The 17,625-nt window shown below is 49.6% G+C and overlaps 1 protein-coding gene across 10 annotated transcripts in view; it reads right to left on the reverse strand.

Annotated features, from left to right (window-relative positions):
• The window catches only part of KATNIP (katanin interacting protein), a 201,771-nt gene that overhangs the window by 75,636 nt on the left and 108,510 nt on the right, over positions 1–17,625 (reverse strand). For all 10 annotated transcript variants that reach the window (XM_070483970.1, XM_014838009.3, XM_070483969.1 and 7 more), the window contains 2 exons: positions 2,176–2,354; positions 1,097–1,162 (listed from right to left, as the gene is read on the reverse strand). In XM_070483970.1, the coding sequence (XP_070340071.1) occupies positions 1,097–1,162; positions 2,176–2,354 (245 nt within the window). The remainder of the gene's footprint in view (positions 1–1,096; positions 1,163–2,175; positions 2,355–17,625) is intronic.

A 17,625-nucleotide genomic window follows, 5' to 3' on the forward strand; every position in this document is an offset into this window, starting at 1 on the left:
TTTAATCCTCCAAACCTTTTCCCCTTGTTTTTCGTTTATCAGCTAAACTAGAAATGTGCTCTGCTCTCTATCTGCAATTGATTTCAGTCATCAGAAGCTCTGTGGGTCAGGGGTCAGGTCATCCAGAAATCCCAGACCATGGGGTGAGCAGGACTGCAGCCCTGTCAGAAATATGGGCTGGCAACAGTTTAAAATGACTAAGAAATAACAGAACAAGTAGGAGGGATACAAAAAGAAAACCAGTACAGTGTTCTGGGATGCTGTCCTGCCCACCACTCTATCTCATGGGCACTCTTTCCTCTCCCCACCTCCTCGTCCTTCCCCACCGTCCTCCCCTCCCCTTTCCCTTATCTCTTCCCCATCAGGAGTCAGGTTTCTTTCTGTGCCTGGATGAAGCCAGGCTCATTCCTCAGTTCTTCCACATGGAATGCTGTTCCCTATTACTGGCTGGCTCCTACTTAACAGGCAGGCCTCAGCTCAAATGGGATGCCCTCGGAGGGGCCTCTTGGACCACCTGTTGAAGGTAGCCACCATCCCATACCTCATCACTGTCTTGCCCATTAGCAGCTTTTATTGTTATCTCTCTCTGAAGTCATCTTGTTTATTCATGGCTTTATTTGCTTGTTGTCTGCAAGCTCCGTGATGCCAGGAGCTAATCTCATCTGACTTAGCCACCTCTGTATTATGAGCACACGAATTAGACCTACGCACAGTCTAACAAAGACATTCCTGGGTGTTTCATTAATTCAGGTCCATATTTGCTGAGCCCTCTTTGCTGAGATAGGCCTAATTGACCTGGGTAAATGTAGATACCATTTATTTACTCAGAATACTAAGATCTGTGTTTGTGCTGTTTTGTCAGGAAATAGAAACGTAACCAGGAATTGGAGTCAGCAGGCCTGAGTGAGCTCTGGCTTCCACTTATAACCTGAACAAGTCACTCAGCCCGAGTCTCCCCATCTGGAAAATGAACAGAACAACCCTGTGCTGGGGGAGCACAGCGAGGACCTGCTGGGACCGGGTGAGGACAGTCCTCTGGGTGCCGCTGGGCACTGTGGGCACGGGACTTTGTTGTTCCTCTCAGGCCTCCACTGACCTCAGGGGTCTCCTCCTTCTCCTTCAGCAGACTGGTCCATGATTTTGCTGGTGGTGCCTCCGTGTCCTGAAATGAGGTAATCACATGACCTGAGGTCAGAACAAAGCCATCTGCTGCAGACTCTTCCTGACAGACAAGAGCAGAGAAGCGCAGGGACCGTCTCAAGATCTATAGACACAAATGTCAGGGGCAAAGGACTGAGCTCCAGGCAAACAGAACAGGTGCTGCTTGACAAATGCCCCAAAGAGCAGCCCCACAATCAAGGCTGGGGAGCAACTAGCGATGCGGATGGGGCCTGAGCTTGCAGGCAGGCTGACCTTGGCCACTGCCAGAGACATGACCTGAGGGCTTCTCTGGTGCCATCAGCCATGTTGACAAAACGGGGTGATGAAACCAGCCCTGCCTGTTTCAGGGTTACTGTGGCATCAAGTGCAACAAGCTAAGATGAAAGGTTTCAACAGGTGAGTCAGAGAGCATGCTTCTGAGAAAGGACATGTACACTGAGGGATGTCCAAGTCCTCTGGCCCCCCAAGGGCTCCTGCTACACCCCACCACTTATCTTCCTACTTGTTGCTCAAAGCCAAAGGCAGTGGCGTGAACTCAAACACCTGTCGGGCCAGGAAGGTTCCCCGGATAGGTGAAGTGGGCCAGAGGCAGGACAATAGGGAGTGGTGAGGACTGTGAAGGATCGAAGGGCTCATGTTTTGGGGAATGAGATCTTTCCGGAGAAGCCAGAGCTTGTTGTTTACTCCATGCTTTCTATGACCCACCAGTTTGCAACCCTGACCTAAGGCATCCAAGGTTTGCAGAGAAATCGGCAAGAATTGGGGGGCATATTAACCTCCAACTTAGGCGTTCTAAAGTAAACAGAAAACCAGAAAGAAGGCGGAGGAAACAGGACCTGTGGCAGGTTGGCGAGCAACTGTGCATCGAGCAGTGGACGTGCAGATCGGCCTGAGGTCGGGAATGCCTGCAAGTCTCCCTCCTCACCATGTGCTCCTTGCAAGCGCTGCTCAGACACTGCCCGGTCCCCGTGAAGCCTGAGTCCTCCTGGGTCCTTCCCCCACCCATGAACGCACCTGCACTGGCGGTGGGCTGGCAGGGGGCTCGGCCTTTCTCCTGAGGATTGCCCTCTGCAGGGCTTCATTCTCCACCTGGATGGCTCGGAGCACGGCTGAGGCATCTTCCTCTCGGTCCTCAGCCTCGTGCACGGGTTTTCGGGTGGCTGACAGGGGTCTCTCTTGTCGGCTTCCGGATCCTGGGGGCAGAAAACAGGGGGTGCTCCTTCAGATCACATTCTCGGAGTGCAGCTCAGAATATGTTAGACCCAAACTGTGGAACAGTCCGTAAAGCAACTGGCCTGGACTCTCCCAAAATGTCAAGGTCATGAAGGACAAAGAAACCCTGGAGAGCTCTTCCAGATTAAAGGAGATTGGACAGGCTTGGCAAGCGAACACAGCGGTGATCCCGGGACTGGATCCTGGGTGAGAAAGCATTGCTGTGAAGAACAGCATTGTAGCAAGTGGAGAAATCCATAGTCTGTGGCTTAGAGAACAGTACTGTGTTAACGCTAAATATCATGAATTTCCTAACATAAGTGCACTGTGGTAATCTCAAATGAACGCCTTTGTTCTCAGGAGAGACACACTGCAGTGGTCAGGGGTAAAGGAGAGTGATGTCTGCAACTTAATCTCAAAGGATTGAAAACACACATACACATACAGAGCAAATATAAAGCAACCTGGGCAAAATGTTAACAGCTGGTGACCCTGGGTGAAGGGTAAACGGGAGTATCATCTATACTATCTTTGCAACTTTCCTTTAAGTGTGAAATTGTATCGAAATAAAAAGTTATTAGAAAATTAACCCTCTAACAAAGTACCTATAAGAATAATATAAATATCATGGAGAAGGATGGGTGTTTTGGAATATTTTTGCTTTGTTTTGTTTTTACATGGTTAACAAGAATTACAAAGAAATTACTCCTCAATTTAAGAAAAAAGTATTGCAAAGCTGCAGTCGATTCTGGAAGTTCCAATACGTGGGAAATTTGTTTTATAAAGTAGAAAGTGATATGCAAAAGCACTCAGTAAGACTGGTTGAATAAAATAAATTATGGTATATCCCCCCAGTGGAGTACTATGCAGCTGTAAAAAGAAAAGTATACAAAAATATCTACAGATAAAATGATATGAGGACTTGAATTTGCTTCATAATCACCTGGGGAGTGAGCAGGGGTGTAGATGAAATGAAGTTGGCCATCGAGTGGCCATTGCCAAGGCCAGGTAATGGACACAAGGGGGCCATTACAAGTTCCTCTCAATTACTTATGTTTGGATTCTTTCTATGTTAAAAAAAAATCTCCATTTAAAAATAGAACTGCTCAAAATGTTTGTACAGGGATGTTTAAAGAGGCTTTTTACCGACCTAATTTCATCCCCTCGGCAAATATTTATTGAGTGCCACCCTGCCAGGTTCTGTTCTTGGCAGTAGAGACACCACAGTGACCAGACAGATCAAGACCCCCACACTGGAGACAGAAAATAGTGAGAAATAACAAATAGTAGAGGGTGGTGGCAGAAAATGATATGGACAAACAAGAAAAGCAGAGCAGGGTAGGGGAGATGGGGAGTGTGGCTGGCAGGGTGGGCCTCACGGAGCACCAGGGAAGCACGGTCCAGGCACCAGTGTAAAGTGAGAGGCCTGGGGTGTGTCCTGGAGCAGCCAGGTGCCTGGGGCCGGGGCAGAGGGAGCAGGGGGAACAGGTTGAGAAGAGCTGAGAGGGGGTGGGTGATGCAGGGCCTTGGAGGACACTGTAAGGCCATTATTCTGAGTGAAATGGGGAGCCACTGAAGGATTCAGAGCAGGGGATGACTTGATCTGACTGAGGTGCAGAGTGGAGAACAGACTGAAGGGAGGTGAGGGTGAAAGAAGAGAGAGAGGGGGCTACTGCAGTGCCCAGGTGAGAGGCGCGGCAGCAGTGGAGGAGGATACAGACTGCGTCAGCTTCTGCACTCACACTGAAGACAGAGCCAACAGGACTTCCTGACAGAGTAGATGCAGCTGGGAGAGAAAGACAGGAGCTAAGGATGACTCCAAGGTTTTGGCCCCAGGAAGTGGACGATGGAGTCGCTTTCAGTTGAGCTGGGGAGGGCTGTGGGGGGAGCACGTTTGGAAGCAAAGAGCAGGGGCTCAGGTTTGGACAGGTTGGGTCCAAGATGTGATTTTGGCATCAGAGTGGCGCTGTCAAGTTGGTACATACACACAAGACTGTAGTTTAGGAGAGAGGTCTGGGCTGGAGATGTGAATTCAACATAGGCAACTGGATTGCATCATTTCACAATAATATCAAAGACTGACTTTAATGTCGGCCTATAATGAACTAGCTGGGAATGTACAGGTGTGACCTCTCGGGGCTTATATATACATCTGGCCTAGTGCAAGGCTTGTTGACAAACAGCATCCTTCCATCCTCACGACTTCAGTAAACCATCACTGCTGATTATTAGAGATTCCTGTTGGAACACCTGATCCTCCTGCATGTTCTGTTAGAACTGCTGCATCTGAATGAGAGTTCAAGTAGCAACATCAAGAATGGCATTGGCAGGAGAGGGTAGGAAACACACAGCAGCTCTATGGGCTGGCTTCCAGTGCAGCTGGGCACTGGGTTGTTGGGAACTATGGGTTTCTATGGAAAAGCTAAGCTAAAATGAGGGGACACCAATTTCTACCAGGCACCCAGGAGAGGGGCTGTGACTGCAAACACCCAGGGGCCGGCACAGAGTGCCTCAGAGGTGAGTAGGACTGAACGTGGGGGGTTTGAGCCACTGCCTAGCTCCAGCCAAGGCCTGCCATACAGGGCTGTGCTACTAGTATTGCCAATTTCTTTTTTCAAGAACAGCTAGAATCTGAAATTTATGTGAAATTCCCTGAGTTTTATTTGTTCATGATGTATTCTAGATTTTCAGAAACCTGAAGGCCAACAGAACCCAAGGGCTGGTCTAATACAGGCCACGGCAAGTCCAAGCTTGACCCCAGGAGGGTCAAGGGCACCCAAAGGAACCCTCGTGTGCCCATGGATGGCTGGCCTGGATGACAAACAGCAGTGGGTCATTTTCTGACTCTGATGAGTTCTTGTCATAGCCCCAGAGCTGCACCTGGGACAGAAAAAGCAGGAGCTGCTGGCAATGTGACCCGGGAATCCTGCTCACCCATCAAGGCTGCTTTAGCCTTCCTTCTTTGCCCTTTTTAGCAGGCACTCGGCTCGCTCTGCAGCTGGAGGGAGGAGAAGGTAAAGCAAACACCAGGCAGGGAAGGTGAGAGGTGGAAGGAGCCTGTTTAACAAGCTGTGGGGGTGGGGTCCTCATTGTTCTAGAAATGCCGTGGGCAAAGGGTGGTGAGGGCCACCCTGGGATCTTCCTCACTTGGAGCAAAAAGGGATCAGGTCCATGAAGCAGCTGAGAGGACAGAAAAAAGGAGTAAAAAGAAGCTAAGGACATGGTCTTGAGCCACACTGGAGCTGCAACTGAAAAATCCTGATGTGCAAACACACGCTCGCCCCAAGGGAACTGAAGCATTAACAACACGGGCTCTCGACCTCCCCACACGGTGGAATGGGATGCTGCTCTGGGTGAGGAGGTGCAGGGATGGGTTGAACAGGCACCCTCTCGTCCTACAGACACCACAGTCATAGGGCAGAGACAGACACGGATCAGGCGGGTAGACATGGGACGTACGGGCAGGTGGTGATGAGTGCCAGGAAGAAAAACAAGGCAGGGTAAAGGCTAGAGATGGTGGGAGGGGAAAGACACTATCTGAGACACGGTCAGGGAAGGTGACACCTGAGTGGAGACCTGAAGGCAGTGAGCCTTGAGAATACCCGTATGGGAGGCTGTTCCAGGCCAAGGGTACAGCAGGTGGGCGGGCTTGGCACACTGATATCAGCAAGGGAGGCTGGAATAGGGGAGCGAGAGGAAGCGTGGTGGGTAGCAAGGGTAAAGAGGTCTCAGATTCAGTTCTCGTGGGGACCAGAGGCCACGTAAAGCCTAGAGGCCTTGTGCTCCTTCAGGAGGCCAGGCCTAACTCTTTTACAATTATATGCCTGGTATCTGGCATTATGGTTTTTGTCAAATGAATGGATGGAAGGTGATTTCAACCCCAAACCTTGTCAATCTCAGTATTTGTGAGTATCACTAAAGGGTACTGTTTCCTCCATCACCTGCCATAAAGCAGAGCTGAAAAATTCAAGCCCCCTTCAGATTCTAGAGATGATTCTACAAATAAGGGACTAAGATGGTGCATGAAACTAAACAAACGCACCAGCACTGACATTGAGGGTGTAAACCCCAGTGTTGGTGGAAGGCTTGGGCAGCACAGGACAAGCCCAACCTGAAATTCATGAGCTCCTTCTCCATTTCCTGCATAGAGCATTTATTAAAGTCAGGCTAAAAAAGAGCTGTATGATGACCCCTGCCTTTTTACTGCCAATCCGTGGGCAAGAGGCCCATCTGCTCGTGCCTCAGTGCTCTGGGTTGGGGGGAACAGAGTGCCTGAGATAATTATCTGTCCTGGGCCACTGCAACCCTATGCTTGCCTCTTCTTGGAAAAAGATATCGAGGAAGGCATTTTCCTCCAGCAGGGTCCAGTTTTGTCTGCACGAACCCTTCTGCCCCAAGCATCTTTCATTGGGAGGGAATGCTCCACCAGCAACATGGTCACCAGGTGCTGCCTCTGCCCTTTGAGTCATATTATGCTAAGAAGATTTTTTTTTTTTGAGGAAGATTAGCCCTGAGCTAACATCTGCTGCCAATCCTCCTCTTTTTGCTGAAGAAGACTGGCCCTGAGCTAACATCCATGCCCGTCTTCCTCTACCTTATATGTGAGATGCCTACCACAGCATGGCGTGCCAAGTGGTGCCATGTCCACACCCAGGATCCAAACTGGCGAACTGCGGGCCACCAAAGCAGAACGTGTGCACTTACCTGCCACGCCACTGTGCTGGCCCCAGATGTTTTTAAAAATTAAATCACCCTTGGGCCTGGCCTGGCGGCGCACTGGTTAAGTTCTCGGGCTCTGCTTCAGTGGCCTGGAGTTCCTGGGTTCGGATCCCAGGCACAGACCTCCATACCACTCCTCTGGCCATGCTGTGGCGGTGTTCCACATACAGAATAGAGGAAGATTGGCACAGATGTTAGCTCAGGGACAATCTTCCTCACCAAAAAAAATAATAATAATAAAAACAAATAAGTCACCCTTTCTTCATCTGAAGGTCAACTCCGCAGCTCCACTGCCAGAGCTTGCCCAGAAACGTCTGTCCGTGGTGCCCAGGCCCCCAGGAATCACATTCTGCTGGCTGGCCCGTGTTTACTGTGCGTTTCTTCACAGCAAACGAGGTGCCCCCCTTTTCACTCTCTCTGACGTGCTCATTGTTCACTGGGGTGGGCTGCTTTTGCACTGGCCTGAACGCCAGATTGAGGGGGGATTTATTCTCATCATTGATCTAGAGAATAGTGGATTTATTCATGCAATAAATTTGTGCCACCAGCAAAAGCCAAATTGCACACTTGAATTTATCCCAAACTGCTCTTTTCTGGTTGAAAATAATCCCTCTTCTGTTTACTTTACTTTCTCTTCACTTCATTAGAACTTGGCTTTTATCTCTCTTACAGAGAAACAAAGAGCGTATCAACTCTAGTGATTTACCACGAATGCAACACGTGTCACAGAGAAGACATGAGGACGTGCGGCTGCTGGTCGGCTCACCAGCCAGGTGACTTGCTCTCACCCACCAGCTGTGACTTGAAAAGCTCAAATTGAGAGTCTCAGCAAAGTTACCCCTTACCACATGCAAGGGGCCTTTGAGGTTTCCTGGGAATCCACTGAAATGGCAAATATGAAACCTGAGAATGACAAGGATAGAGATCATAAACAGCAGCCCATAGGCCAAAACCAGCCTGCAGATTGTACTGTATGCCTTTGAATTTTTTTTAAATTGGAAATAGAACCAAGCTTAAAAAAGAGGAAATCCACCTGAAAATTGGGATTCCTGGCGTCTCTTGAAAAATCATACGATCTGGCAACCCTTGACCAGCATTCCCATGAGGCAATCACAGGCTGGAGCTGGGTAGCAGCACCCACTTTAGACAGGGCACAAGCCCTCTAGTTTCCACAGTGCACCCCCGCCCCGGCTGTCACCCAGCCCAGAAACTCCACGATGCTGTGTGGCCAAAGGTCCAGGGAAACAGCTGACTTAGCCCTGTTTTGTCTTGAGACACCCATGCACGCCTCTAACAGCCAGCTGGGACAACGGTCTATAGCTGAGTCCTCCAGCACCTCCACGCACCTCAAGATGGCTCAGCCTCACAGCCACAGGCTTCCCACGGTGTAAGAGACCACAACAAAGGGCCACAAATTCCCCCGCCATCCTTCCCCCACAAGCTGTGCCACAAGCATCGCCTCCCATCAAGAGGAGTTATCCATTTCTCCAGCTGGGCTTGGCCTGGTGACTTTCTTTGACTGGCAGGTCGTTGGCAATTACAACCAAGCAGAGTCTTAAAGAAGCACTTACACATCAGGGCGTGTCTTCTCTTGCTGCCCCGAGACCACCACATGCTGGATAACAAGACCACATGGAACAGAGACATGTTGTCCCAGCTGAGGTCCTAGGGCCAACTGGCCTGCCAGACACGTAAGTGAAGCGGTCTGAGACCATCCAGCCCACTAGATCACTTCAGATTGGCCGAGCCTAACCACAGACTCCTGAGCAATAATAAGAGGGATGTTGTTTTAAGCCACTACATTTTTGGGCAGATTGTTAGGCAGCTATAAATAGTGGATACACATGGCTTGTCAAGGCCTGTGTTCTTCTCATCTCTAAAGCTTCTCTTTGGGTCTCTGGATGGGCAGCTGCAGGTGTCTCTAATTCTTAACACTCATCTTTCTGCTGCTGTCTCTTCCTCAGCCCAGGAAGGCACATGATTTTCAAGGAAGGCAATCAGGGCTCCCCCTGCCACCCTGACTACATGACTTCTACTCTTTCCTCTTGGGTATTACAGTCCTTTGCTCCATACCCTGCCTCTGAGGAATTTATAACAAAACGTCCCGTGTGGTTAATTTTTATATGAGATGAATGGATGTTGCTTTCATCTTCCCAGCAACAGTGACCTTGCACAGCACCTATGTCATTTAGGGAATCACCCTTTCCCCCTTCTTCTCAGTCTACATGGCTGGGATGGATCTGACCCCACTCCTGGGCCAGCTTGGGCCAATGAGAGAACTGCTCTCCCTAAGCACGGAGACTGGAGACGGGTTCAGGGGAGAGCTGGACTCTGCTGGAACTATTAGGAAAGAAGCAGTCTCTTTCCCCTGGGGTTGCTAAGCCAGTAAAAAGGAGCCTGGAGCCATCGGGGCCATCTCTGGGCTATGTCTGAGCTATAGATGTGGTTCTCAAAGTGTGGTGCCTGGACCAGTAACATCAGTGTCACCTGGGAACTTGTTAGGAATTAAAATACTTAGGCTCCACCCCAGATGCAGTGAATTAGAAACTGGGGCTGGGGCCCAAATAATCTATGTTTTAATTTGCTTTGCAAATAATTCTGATGTACTTCAAGTTTGAGACCCACCAGATTAGAGGAAAGTAGAGCTAAACGATGAAGAAACAGCTTCCTGGTGATATCATCTGAGCACCTGGATCCAAACATGCCTGAGGCCAAATCTATAGTCCTGGACTTTCTAGGCCTGTGAGCAATACATTTTCCTTTGTTGCTTCAGTCAGTTTGGATTTCTGTTACCTGCTATTGATAATGAACGCTGGCTAACATGTTATGAGACTCTGGACTTTGGCAGAATGGTCTTTTTGCTGTAGGTTTTTCTGACAGAAAGGCTAACTGCAGGGCTGTCAGGGTCCTCTAATTCACTCATGCTGAGGAGTGTTACTTTATTTTTATGGTTGGCAGCTTGTCTGGGAAAAATGGTTCAGATATATCACTGCCTTAGACCACTCTGACAACTCGGACAGTAAACTTTCTGCAATAAAGACCAATGTTCTTTCACCCTCAAGAAGACAACAGGTCTCTGGAAGTATCTTGGAAGGCTTATGGATAGAGACTGAAGCATTAGAGTGCATGAGGCTCCTTCATTAGAACCAGGGGCAGTTACAGTGATAGAAAGGAATTAAGCTCTCACGGAGTTGCATCACATGCACATTTAGTTGACTCAAATTCAATTTTATGGACTTGGCCAAAGAAAAAGGGACAAGGGGAGAAAAACCTCTTTAAAGAGTGCAGGCCATAGATTACACTTCTGGTAATGACAGACTAGCTAACCAAGACCAACCCTTCCATGGAGTACAACTAGACAAAGTGACCGAATATTATAAAAGTCTGCTTGAAGGCATGGAGAGAGAACAGGGCTGTGAAGAAATACAGGGCCAAGAGCAGGCAGGAGAAGGAAACCCAGAGAGGCAAACTGGCACCTGGGAAGTGTTTCCCCTCAAGGTGCTGCCGACTGTGGTAAGAGCCACTGCAAGGCTGGGAAGCTGAGCAGAGGTGGCGACAGACTCAGGGCTACAGCCTGAGAGTCAGAGGGACCTGGAAATAGCCAGGAGTGAAGGGCACAGAAAGGTTAACAATGTGGGCAAATCCAAATTACTACTGGCTGTTTAATAATAATAATGAGGAGGAGGATGTCTAGTGAGGTATAAAATCTAGAGAGAATTAAAATGCATGACAATAACAGCATTTAAGTTGGGAGGGGAGTAAACGGAGCTATGGAGTTGTAAGGTCCTCACTGAATAAGAAGTGGTAAACTTGCTAATTTAAAGTAGACTCTAATAAGTCAAGAACGCATGTTGCAATCTCTGGTAATGACTAAGAGAATAATAAAAGAACATATAACTAACAAGCTAATAGAGGGGATTAAAGAGGAATAATATAAAGTAATCAGTTCAAAAGAGAGCAAGAAAGGAGAGAAAGAGGACATAAAACAGGCGGAACAAATAAAAAGCAAACAATAAGATAGTAGATTTAAACTCAAATAGATCAGCAACTACATTAAACGTAAATGGACTAAATGTGCCCATTAAAACACATAGATTGTTAGAGGATAAAAATAAAAACCAATTACATGCTGCTTACAAGAGACAAACCTCAACATAAGGATGCAGAAAGTTTGAAAGCAGGATAAAAAAAGATACCCTATGTAAACACTAACCAAAAGAGAGCTGGTAGACTTTGAGGCAGAAAGTATTCCTAGAACAAAAGAGAGACAACACATGGTGGTAAAAGGTTCAATTCACTAGGAAGATATAAGAAGGCTGAGTTTTGTATGTCCTCCAAAAGATAGCCCTCCGGAAGAAGGTGAGCTGGTTGGTGATTCTGCTGTCCTCGCAGGAAGTCTCAGGCTCCTTGTGCCTCTGGAGGTGGGAACCTCTCACTACCCTCAGCATAATGACAGTGCTTAAAACCCCACATTTTCCCTACAACCCAGACCCTAAACAAAGCCAACTGCTTCATCTGGGGCTGAGCCATGAAGCTCTGAGTGTCCTATTCTGGAGGAGAGACAATTCTCTTGGGTTTCCTGAGGGATACCATGTCTGTATGGGCTTGTCTAGACAGAGCCATGTGTGCTGCACTTAATCCTCAGCATGAGGGATTTCCAGGGGTAGCACTGGCCACCTGCACTTTTTGTGACCTTTAAAACGTAATCCCAGTGTAACATATGGCACCACTGTAATCCCATTTCAGTGTGAGGGTGGTGACAATGCCATGGTTTCTAATTTTCCTTTCTCCCAGTTTGGCTTACAAAGCAGCCAGGTACATTTAACAGAGAAAGGCTGAGCTCCAAACCTGTTCAAAATAAAGATTCCACTACCTCAAACAGTGGCCTCTTTAAGGGAACCGATGGGACAAATTGCTCTATGAACCGACATTTAGTAATCTGATTTTCATCAGATGGATCCAGTGACCCACATTTTCACACCAATGCGTGCTTCTCTGCCATGCTGGCTGGGAGCTCAGAGTCACAGCTGTGACCCCCTCAGGCCTTCCTTTGTCTGCCCCCTGGTGTCATCTTATCTTTCCCACTCTCGTTTTTTCTTTACCCTCATTTCCTCACGTTTGTTAGTCTTGCACTACGTAATTTGTTAGAATGTGTCACTTGTCAGAGGAAGGCAGATAATTAATTAATTAATTAAGCTCTACTTCTCACAATGCTGTACACGAAGGTGTGTGATATTATGGGTTGAATTGTGTCCCCTAAAAGATGCTGAAGTCCTAACCCCTAGCACTGGTGAATGTGCCCTTATTTGGAAATAGGGTCTTTGCAGATCGAGTTAAGATGAGGTCATTGGGGTGGCCTCAATCCACTATGACTGGTGTCCTTATGAAAAGGGAAACTTGGCCGCAGAGACAGACGCGCACACAGGAGCACACCCTGTGAAGGACGGAGTTACACTGCCACAAGCCAGGGAACTACCAGAAGGTAGGAGAAAGGCCTGGAACAGATTCTTCCCCAGTGCCTTCGGAAGAACGTGGCCCTGCTGACACCTTCATCTGGGGCTTTTAGCCTCCAGAACTCTGAGACAATACATTTTTGTTATTTAAGTCAATCAGATTGTGGCCCTTTGTTAGAGCAGCCCCGGAACACAAATACAGTATTCAACATGATTTTAGTTGATACCTGGTTTAACTTTAAAAATATTAACAGTTATATATTTATATTAATGAGCATTAGAAAAAACATAACAAGTGATTCAAACTTGTGATCTTTAGGTATATTAGAGCTCAGGCCTAGGCTGACGTGGGTGGGTAGTAAGCAAATAACATTTTAGTCGGCAGATGAGGGGCCGTGCGTGGAATCATTAAGAGCAGAGACTCTGCAGCCAGGTTTGTTTTTTTTTTCTCCTAAGGATTGGCACCTGAGCTAACAACTGTTGCCAATCTTTTTTTTTCTTTCTGCCTTTCCTCCCCAAATCCCCCCAGTATATAGTTGTATACATTTTAGTTGTGGGTCCTTCTAGTTGTAGTACGTGGAACACTGCCTCAACGTGGCCTGATGAGCGGCGCCATGTCCGCGCCCAGGATCCAAACCAGCGAAACCCTGGGCAGCTGCAGCAGAGTGCGGGAACTTAACCACTCGGCCATAGGGTCAGCCCTGCAGCCAGGTTTTCAAACACTAGCTTTACCACTTACTGGCTGTGTGACCTTAGACAGATTCTTTAACCTCTCTGCGCCTTGGTTTCCTCTGTACAATGGTGCTGATAACAGCAGTACCTGCTGCATGGGGTGGTTTGGATGATCAAATGCAAGGTTACATGTGTGACACAAAACACAGCCTGGCAGCTGGTTCAGTGCTTCTAAGTGCTGACTCCTCACATTATTAATCGGATATGGAAAACCTGGTGATTGGGGCTTGCACACGAAGGAGGGAAGTCCCAGTGAGTCCAATATGATGGCTGGGAAGGGTGCTTGACACCCGCTGCACTGCTCCCCCTCTACCAGGGGCTCTGGAAGTTTCCTGCACAGTGCACACTACCCTGGGTTTCATTTCTTTTAACAATTTGTTTTGGAGGAACTTCCTGAGAAGCCCTTTTTAATTTTCATACAGAGTGAACACCAGCAGTGCAGACTGCAGGCTCATAACCCCGAGCAGCGGTCAGTGGAGCCAGCCCAGGTGCAGGTGAGACGACGGCACATGGGATCGCCCCCACACTCTCCACGTGGTCCACACTCTCCACAGGAGCTCTGAGAGCTGAGCCAAGCCTTCATCCTGTCCTGGGCCCCTTCTCCTCTCTCTCCTTCCAAGCTTCCCAGCTCGTCACCTGACCAAAACTAAAATTCACCAGACTTTTCTAATACCTTACGTGTTCTCTCACCCCATAGATCATTTCTCCATTATCTGTTTACAAATGTGACACCTCTCTAACCTCATCAGCTGCTGTGACCTTGACATGCCCTTGTCAACGTGTCACTTAGACAATGAGTCCTTTCCCACCTCTACCTTCCTTGGGCCCCACACACGCCTCTTTCTAGGCTCTGGCTTTTGCCAAGATGGCCCCAGGGATCAGCTTAGTCTTAACTTTGCCTGTTGGATTCTGGCTCTCATGGTGCTGGGATGTGGACAAGTGCCCGCCTGCAGGCTCTGTCTGCCTGCAGTTCCCAGCCGCTCCCAGCTGAGGCAGGACACAGATCAGAGGCCCCAGCCCTCCGGCAGGGGCTTAGCGCTGCCCAGCTTGTCCAGACAAGATCCCAGCTCCAGGGACCTGAGTTGCTTGAGTCTCCTTTGCTAGTGGCACAGACTCAGAACCCACCCCACCCAAGTGAAAAGCCAGAGGCCCCCCATCACTGCCAAGCCCTCGACTTTCCTGCCCCATCATGGCAGGCTCCCCATGGCCCAGGTTCTCGCCCCAGGCTGTTTAGGATAAAAAGTCACAACTAGTTTTATGCCTACAACTGACCTCAGCAAGCCCATCTACTGTCTGGAATCCAACCACTGGTCACACTCAGAGACTAAGCCACCACACTCTCTATCCTGCAATGGCCTCTTCCCCGGCTCTCAACAGGCCACACTCCACATGGCGGCCAGAGGAATCTTGCTAAAATGTAAACCAGGTCATGACAGCCCCTGCTGCAGAGCCGCAGAGGTCTCCCTGGCACCGAGTCCCTCTCCTGGTCTTGCTATCTTGCTGTGTGCTCTGCCCCTGCCACCTCTGTGACCTCATCTCAGCTGGCGCCCCTCACTCTCTATGCTCCAGCCTCCAGCCTTCTTTCCGATTCTGGAGCCAACTGAGCTGTTCTTTCCTACCTCAGGCTTTCTGCTCTGCAGAGGGCTAGTCCTCGACATCATCTGGGTCTCAGCTCAGTCTCCCCTCCTCAGGGGGCCTCCTCTAACCACGCTGCCCAGCCGTCACCCAGCTGCTGTCTTGGTAGTTGCTGTCACCACCCCGTCTTCATGTTTGTCATCTACCCCTGCCCACTAAAATATAAACACCATGAGAGCAGGACAGTGTGTTGCTCATTGGATCACCAGGGCCTGGACCAGAGCTGGCATGCAGTGGGTGCTCGATACACAGGTTTCTGGAGAGGTCAAAGATGACGATGACTTGTCGCCTTGCCAGGAACCCCACGCACGACTGGACTGGACTGGACTGGATTGGAGCACGCCCTGACCCGCAGCCCCAGGCCCGGGCCCTGTGGCCCAGCCTCGCATGCTAGCCCTTCCCACGGACCAGCGCACACCCCCAGGATGCACTGCCGGCCCCTCGAGAGCCATCTCCATTCCCCCACCCAGGACTCCGTGTCTGGACTGAAAACCTGTGGCTGTTACATTGCCTGAGTCACAATGAAGCTGGCCAGGACCTATACCCAGGTGCCTCCAGAGCAACCTCTGAGGCCAGCCTGCCCCAGGGGGAGCAGCCTGGCAGGGCAATTCAGAGCATGGGCCTTGGAGCCTGGGTGTGAATCCCGGCTCTCCTGTCCTATGTGTTAGTCTAGGCAAGTAACCTTCAGGCTCTCAGCCTCGGTTTCCTCATCTGTGAAATGGGAGAAGGACATAACAGTATCCACAAGGCAGTTCTTGGAGTTTGCTGCCTGGTACCCCTCTCTCTGCCTCTGGTGACAGCACAGGGTCTCCTTCCCAGACCTACCCCTAACCTACACCGGGCAACGAGGAGCAGCTCTGAGGCTTTGCTGGGCAGTTGTGGGAACAGCATCAGTTGATCCTGACTGAACGCTTGCTCCAAGTCTGGTGCTGCTCTATGCAGCCTATCTATCCAACCCTTTAATCCTCACAGCAACCATGGAGGAGGGTATTATTCTTCTCCCTGTTTGGCAGATGGGAGAATGAGGCCCAGAGAGGTTAAGTAACCTGCCCGAGGTCACAGAGCTACTAGGTGGAAGGGCAGGATTTGCACCAGGTGGTCAGGCTGCAGACTCTGCCATGCTGTTTTCTGCCAGGGTTGCTGGGCTGGTGGGCCGTAAGCCCAGAGCTGCTGGTGGCCACCTCACCACCCCTAAGAGCCTGTCTGAGAATGAAGGGCACAAAGAAGAATGCTGAGCCGAGAGGGGGAGAGAGGCAGACTGCTGATGCATTTTAATCCCCCAGATCCAGCTGTGCCCAAAGATCACAGCACTTTGGACTTTTCAGTTACATGGGTTAATGTAGACTCTTTCCCTTAAAGCCACTCTTTTTATCACTGGCCACCTAAAATGCCTGTCCAGTGTTAGTACACTTTTTCCCCCAGTCGGGTTTTGGGTTGTGGTGAAGGGTAAACAGCGATGGCCTGGGTGCTGCCCTGCCCACAGTCCTCAGACGGACTCCACCGCAGCCCTGCCTCAGGCAGAGCCTAGGAGCCAGAGGGCTGGAGGGCACTCGCCCCGAGCAGCTTGCAGGCCAGGGCTGAAGGGAGGACTGCGTGAGAGCCCAGCTCTCTCGCCCGCCCCGCTGGGGAGCAGTTGAATGTGGAGGCCTGTGCTCAGCACGGCCCCCCAGAACCCCCCAGCCAGCCGGAGCTCCACTTGCACAGCCAACTTGCTTGGTGATGAAGCCAGTTTTGGCTCCTTCCCTTTCCTGTCCCCTACCTGGGACACCTTCCAATGAAATTACTTGTTCTTAAATCCTTATCTCAGAGTTGGCTCCCCAGGGGAATCCAAATGAAGACAATATTTACATAGCATGTAATATTTACATACATATTCAACCCTCTGGGCTCGGAGTGCACTGGTCCAGATCTCCAGACATGACTGTGGGGAGGGGCTGGTTGTCACCACCAGGTCCCTTGGCCTGGCCCTGCAGGAAACAGGCCCTCCAGCTCCCCAGCAAACACGGATGGAATGCCACGGCCACAGAATCAGGGCGCCTGGCTCAGGCGAACTGCTTGTCTAACAAGGCTGGCTGGGGCTGGATTTTGCCTAGGGCACCCCAGGGTCCCAAATTCTTGGGATACCGGGATGCCTTGAGCTCTTTGAGATCCTTTGGATCACAGAAATCGGAAGCAAGTGACCCCGCAGAGTCTCTCCAGCCACTGGACTGGACCCAGGGCATCAGGCGGAGATGATTCGTCTCCAGACCCAGTGTGTGCAGTATGCGGGCTGAGGACACAGCAGCAGTCACTGCAGCAGGGTGAGGCCCGCAGCTGCCGCGCTGCGTGAGCACCTGCTCTGCGCCTCAGCTCCTCCTCGGAAATGGGACAAGCGTAGAACCCACCTCAAAGGCCAGTTATAAGATTATAACTTACATATATAAATTACATACAGAATTAATATGTATGTAAATTGTAATAAGTAAAAGCTTACAGTGGTGGCTGGCTCATAGTAAGAACTCAATCAACATAACCTCTCATTTCATTAGAAGAGCAGCAGCCTGACTGTCACCATAAACCCTTTAGTACGTTTAGCATTTAGTACCATTGGCATGTATTATTACCCATACAAAGTAAGCAAATTTAAAAGTAAAAACAAAAATAAAATAAATTTTCAATTATAACCACATCTTGGTTGTAGAACCAGAAAGCAGCTATGACGGTTAATTTTATG

Source organism: Equus asinus, chromosome 14 (assembly GCF_041296235.1).
Source record: "Equus asinus isolate D_3611 breed Donkey chromosome 14, EquAss-T2T_v2, whole genome shotgun sequence".
In the NCBI taxonomy this organism is placed as follows: Eukaryota; Metazoa; Chordata; class Mammalia; order Perissodactyla; family Equidae; genus Equus; species Equus asinus.